This window comes from Pteropus medius, unplaced genomic scaffold (assembly GCF_902729225.1).
Source record: "Pteropus medius unplaced genomic scaffold, Ma_sr-lr_union100, whole genome shotgun sequence".
Lineage (NCBI taxonomy): Eukaryota > Metazoa > Chordata > Mammalia > Chiroptera > Pteropodidae > Pteropus > Pteropus medius.
Window position 1 is genome coordinate 20,363,415 of NW_024354502.1, and position 6,000 is coordinate 20,369,414.

General features: G+C 46.9%; 1 protein-coding gene and 1 long non-coding RNA gene across 6 annotated transcripts in view; one reads left to right on the top strand and one right to left on the bottom strand.

Moving 5' to 3' along the window:
* GRHL2 (grainyhead like transcription factor 2) overlaps nucleotides 1-2,739 on the bottom strand; it is a 152,920-nt gene extending 150,181 nt beyond the window's left edge. For 2 of the 5 annotated variants that reach the window (XM_039853623.1, XM_039853622.1), the window contains exon 1: nucleotides 2,148-2,519. In XM_039853623.1, the coding sequence (XP_039709557.1) occupies nucleotides 2,148-2,167 (20 nt within the window). In that variant the 5' untranslated portion in view covers nucleotides 2,168-2,519. Of the gene's footprint in view, nucleotides 1-2,090; nucleotides 2,520-2,651 lie in introns of those variants that run through there. The other 3 variants (XM_039853626.1, XM_039853625.1, XM_039853624.1) reach the window with 3 other exon arrangements.
* On the top strand, nucleotides 2,100-3,414 carry LOC120595495 (uncharacterized). The gene is made up of 3 exons (XR_005650876.1): nucleotides 2,100-2,289; nucleotides 2,504-2,607; nucleotides 3,394-3,414. It is a non-coding gene; the product is annotated as an uncharacterized LOC120595495 (long non-coding RNA).
* Nucleotides 3,415-6,000: the final 2,586 nt, after the last annotated feature.

Consider the following 6,000-nt stretch of genomic DNA (forward strand, 5'->3'; position numbering starts at 1 on the left):
CCAAGCAGAGAGAGGCATGTGGGGGTACAAAGGTGTTTCTCTTTGAGGCATATTGTCAGTATTGCTTTTCCCAGGATGCAAAACTGTCTTGGAAACCATGACTACATAAAAGCTACTTTCATTAAATGTAATATATGCAATCCCAAACAGTTATTACCCATAAAAGCATCGTACTGAAACCAGATCGCTAGTGTTCAGAACCTACTTTCAATACTAAATAAATTGTCCTTCTTGGTGCCAAGTATCACCGGTTAAAATAAAAACCCGTCCATTTTCATCCTGAATTCGAGTCCTGTTGTATCATAAAACTAGAGCTGGATAACCAAATGTTAATTGTATGGTTTAATTAAAGAATTATAATCTTATCCGAAAGTCACTAGAGTTGCAACCATTTTTGATACCAAGATCAAAAACCAAAAAAAAAAAAAAACCCTGTCATCTCGGCTTTTGCCTACTTAAGTTTTCAAAATCGAGTGGTTATTTCTCAAAAGCTACAGCGAGAATGTGAGTGAGCGTAAGGGTGGATATTCAATCATACACTTTCCTATCCCCACCGTTCTCCTACCCCTTCCAGTGTTTGTTATTAAACACTAGTTCTTCCCCTCCGGTGTGTAGAACGCAGTTAACTTTTCGTTGGTGGATAAAGTGGTACTAATATCTGGAAGATTTTTGTTTTTTAAGTATGACAGCATGTACTGTTAGATATGCCTACCCTACCAGAGGCTTTACTTGGAGGTTCCTCGCCACCAACCCCAGGCACATCCCACCCACTGTCCCTCTTAGGGTCCCTCGATTTGAGAATAGGCCCGGGCCCCTTCTTCGAGGAGAGGCGCCCGGCCCTCCTCCTGGGGGAGACCCCTTCAAGAAGGTTTCTTTGGGGTAGCCACACCACCAGGGTAAAACTACCAAAGAAAGCAAATGGGTGGCCACTAAGCGCTTCGACTAGGACGCGGCCAGTTCTCAGCCCCGGCCGCGCCTGAGAAGAGGGGGAAGGGAGTGTCGACAACGAATCCCGAGAAAGGCCACGGGACCCACCTCCGACTCCCTCCCGCTCCCGCCCTCGGCCCCACCTCCCCCTGCCAGCACAAAGCCGTCCCGAAGCCGCAGGCCAGGCCTGCTGGGAGGCCGCCTGGACGGGGCTGGACCCGGACGCCGGCCCGGCGACCCGCAGCTCAGGCCGCGCAGGCCACTGGTCGCCGGCGAGTCTGACTTCCAGTCCCGGATGGGAAGGACGCGCTTCCCGGCTCGCCCTTCAGGGAGCGGGAAGGCGGCCCGCGGCCCTGGCCTTTCCGTCCGAGAGTTTCCCGAGAAGGCACGCTAGCCACGCCCGAAGTGGCCGCCTCCAGTGTGGAGCGCCTGGGCCGGCCGGGCCGCGGGCTCGCAGGAGCGCGCACAAACACTCCGGACGTGGGCGAACCGAAAAGTTGCAGGCTCCCCTTTGCGCCCCACCAAGAGGCGAACTCAGTGCCTGAAATCAGTTCCCCTCGTTTCCCAAGGGCCCTGTCCTCGCGCACCTGCCTAAGGTGGCCGAACAATGCGGGGCGGACGGGGGGACGGGGGCGGCGCTGGACGGCCCCAGAGACCCGGGCGCCCCCGCGCCTCGCCTCCCGTCGGGGGCGCGCACACGCACACTCTCCTGCCCAAGTGCGGGAAGATGGCCGTTTCTGCTTCATATAAAGGCTCTTTGTTGCGCGCACACAAAAGCGGCCAAGACCCGCTTCTCCAGCAGGCCCCTTGGACAAATCGAAGGAACTCAGCTGAATTTTCAAATGGCCCTAAAAGCCTGAAACGGTGGGAGCAACTTAAAGAGGGGACTAACGCCTCCCGCCCTCATCTACCAAATCCTCTGTCAACATCCAGGTATTCGTCCTGGGAATCGGGAGCTGAGATCCTTCGTAAGGGAGGAAGGAAAGAGGAAAACCTACTTTTACTATCAAGGCCCAAAGGGGGTATTAAACATTCACATTCTTGTAGGATTTCTCCCTTAACCAGGGTAGAAACATAATCTGTTAAGAGTCTGGATACACCAAAAAGAAAGAAAAAAAATACCAACAATAGCAACTTAAAAAAAAAAAAAAAACATAACAAACCAGTTGCCATCAGCCCAAAGTGGTAGTAGCAGCAGCCGGCGCGTGTGATCCACTTACTTGTCCGACTCTTGTGACATGTTTGATCCAATGAACTCGCTCCCCTTTTCCTGGAGCCTCAGCCTCTGGTGAAACTGGACTTTCAAGTCTGTGCAGGTGAAGGTGTGTGAGAGCGCCCGAGATGGCAGAACAAGAGCTACAGGTAATTCTGCTTTTCCGTCCCCCCTCACCACTCTCGCTCGCTCGCCCGCTCGCGCCCTCACCTAGCCGGAAAGGTGGGATAAGGAGGGGCCCCTCACATGGGGCCGGAGTTCGGAGGCGGCCGGGCGGCGCGGAGTCCTCCTGGATCGTGGCAATGGGCAGCCACAGAGCAGAAAGTGGCAGACTTGGTCGGCCACAGGTAACTTTCTCGCAAGGAGCTGAATTCTTTCACTAAAGGGTACAACCCGAGGGACGAGCTCCGCGGTGATTGGCTGCGAGGCTCCCTCAGGTGAGCTGCCATTGGCAGAGGCGCGCTCAGGTAAGGCCCTTCTCCAAGTGCAGGTAACTCACTCCGAAGTTTACCTGAGTGGAGCAGCGGCACGCTTACAGCTCTGCGGCAGCCCGTGGGAGCCGAGGGTCAGTGCTTCGGAGACTTCGTGCTACGTTTTCCTTCTTCCCGTTGGCCGGCCGGAGGTGTGGCGGGGAGGAGGGGGAACTTCCAGGAGAAGGAACCAGGAAAAAAAAGCAACACCTGCAAACACTAGGGATTGTGGGTCGAACGGAAGGACTGTGGAGAGCAGAACTCAGGTGTCCCAAGCCAACCGGAATCAAATGCGCAGCACAACCACAAGCCTTTTAATGCCTACATTAAGAGGACTGTTTGACAGCGTCAGAGGAGTACGGGACTGAAGTTTACTTTTGTGCTCTGGGGGGCCCGGAGGGGAGGGCGGGGAGGAACACAACGATTGCCGGGTCTGTTGCGTAATTGCATTTTTAACATTCTTACCCACAACAAACACTTTTCGTGCCCCGATGTGTAAAAGATACCTGGTAGATTACAGATTTTCAAAGAGGTGAGCAAACTTTCATGAACCGGGTAGACGGGCAGTGGCGTGGTTTTGGTGGGATGAGGGGATCGAGTTGAAGAGACAGTAAGATGGCCCAAGCGCACCATTTCAACTCTGCAGCCTGGGATTCCAGAGCTGCAAACAACCACTGAATCCGTTCCATAAACCTGTTGTCATTTGACGTTTCCAGGTGGACATCAACATTTACATTGTAATTCAATAGAAGCAGCGACTACAAAGGTGCTTTATCCTTCCAGCTTAGTATGGTTGCTACGGAAACAATTCAGGATGAAACTGACTTTTCTTGTAGCTCAGTTTCTCCTACTTGGAAACGAGGCGAATTAGCAAAGGTATAATTTATAACCACTGCTCCCAAAGAGTATTTGTGGAAGTTCTGCAGGCATCTAGCCCATACTTACGAATTGTGAGACTGAAGGAGAGGGCATGAAAAACTTACCACATTTTACTTCATGTTAATACTACATTGCCAGAGCTAATAACAACTTCTCTTTTAATCTTTGTGGATCAGGTATTTCCTGAAAATTACATTAGGAAGCAAGGTTTGGTTGTTCCATGCTTTCGCTCTAAGCAAATGAATTTCAAAATTTAATGCTTACTTATTAGAGACAATATAAGTACACATACTTTTTAAGGTTAGTATAATCTTTTAAAATAATACAGTACCCACCTCTCCTCTATCTTCTTAATCTCTTTTTTAGAGGCAACCACATTCCACTTTTAGCTGTTTCTTCTGTCATTTACCTTCTGATTTCTAAATAATTTATACCGCTATCTCTTGATTTATCGTTTAGATGTGCTTTGACTATCTGTTGCCTCAGATAAGGATTCGGCTCTTTCACACCCCATCCAGTTTCCCCTTCTTCCATTCTTCCAACACAGCTCTTTCACAGTTTGGGAGTTATTAAGTAGTTGGTGACTGTGCAGATACCAGTCAACAGAGCCAACTGATGCACTGCGGTTGTTTTCTTTCTTATAAAATCTTCTATCTATTTACTTTGTTTTGCACCCATCCTGATGTTTTTTCTACAACATAACTGTCAAATAACTATCAAATTTATTTTCCAAATAATCAAACAATTTCATTTTTCCCCCTCGAAACATCCCTCCACTGTTCCAACGGAGATGAGAATTCTGAGTTGAAATTTCCATTCCTAAGTTTATAAAAATTGCTCTTTTATCATTTAGCATCCAGTGTTGCTGTTGAGAATTCCAGTGCCACCTTGATTCTATTGTTTTTGTGACCTGGAACTTTTTTTTCTGGAATTATCCTTATAGAATAATCCCTTTATCTCTAATATTCTGAAATTTCATCATTATGTGCTAGAAACTCAATGGCGAAGATTTGTCTAAGTTCAGATCATGCCTCTACTACATGACCTTGGGCAAGTCGCTTATTCTTGCTGTGCTCCAGTTTCCTTGTCTCCAATAATATAACATATGTATAATAATAATGGAGATAATGATAGTAATTTCCTCATAGATATATATCTGCACCACTTAAAAAAGTGCCAGACGCATAGTAAGTCCTTGATTATTGTCCACTCTTCTTTTTAAAACTCTTCTCAATTGGATATTGGATCCTCTGGATTAATCTTAGAATTTGTTTTCTTTCCTTTTGGACATCTCTTCATCTGTTCTATTTGGGGGAATAGTTTCTTACTTTCTTTTTCACTGAAGTTTTTATCTCAGCTATTCTAAGAGCTCTTTTCATGTTTTATGTTATTTTTTAAACAGAATTCTATGATTATGTCATGGTTGCAATAATTTCTTCTATCTTTTGTGGATAGTTACTAAAGGGTTTTTTTTTTCTGCTTCCTGCCTTCCCTCTGCTTCCTTTTATTCCATGTATTTGTTTTAGTACCATCATGCAGGAGGCTTTCCTCAAATGCCTGCAAACCTTTGACTCTCTAGTTGTACTTAAGAGTGAAGTCATAAAGCCCCATCAGAAACTATGTATAGGAGTGGGAGGGAGTGTGCCTGCTCACCTGTGGGCTCGCAGTATGGTGGTCAGGTAAAAGCTGGTCTTTCCATAGGAAGATCTTCCAAATGTCAAAAACTAGAGGTTTTTTCTTTTGGGGCTCTTTAGTTTCTCAGAAGAAATATCTGCACTCTCTTGCCTGAGGGGACATTCACCTGGCTGCCAGTATTCTGGAAGCAGTTGAGAGAAAGGGGTCTGGGCGAGTTACTGCTTAGTATGCAGTCTTTCACATTCTTTCCTTTTTTGCAGGTGCATTACATTTGCCTTTCTTTCTACTTGGTGTATAAGCCTCTCTCCTGTTTTACCTGCTTGAGTTATGATCACCTGGCTGCAAGGAGTGGGACAGAGGACCTGAGGATCTAACGACTCCAAATATCCACATTCCTTCAGTCTGCTGCCTCTCCCCTCTCCTTCACTTCTGAGATCCTGGGGCCTCTCACCAGCATCTCCCTCTGATGATCTCTGACATCTCCAAGACCCAGGCAGCTCTGGGGTTTTTAGGGTAACTGAGCTGTTTCTGTACTGACCTCTACATTAGACTGTAGCTTCTGCTGTTCTCTTAAACCAGTGTCTACTTCCATTCATCCCATCTTCCAGAATTGTGTCAAAATATACATTTCGACCCCTCCTCCATTCTCTTTGTCCCTATACATTTATCCTTTTATCTTCCTGTATTATCCTCAGGAGACAATGAAGGTAAACAAGTGTGGTTCGATCTGTCATCTTTAATATGAAGTCATTTCCAAGATTATCCAGAAGCTTTTATCAAACTATCTCAACTTTGTTTGTACAAACAAAACCAACTTTTATGGCCAGACCTTTCCTTTTATTGGTCAATGATGGCCAAGCTCCCTTCTTCCGCTTC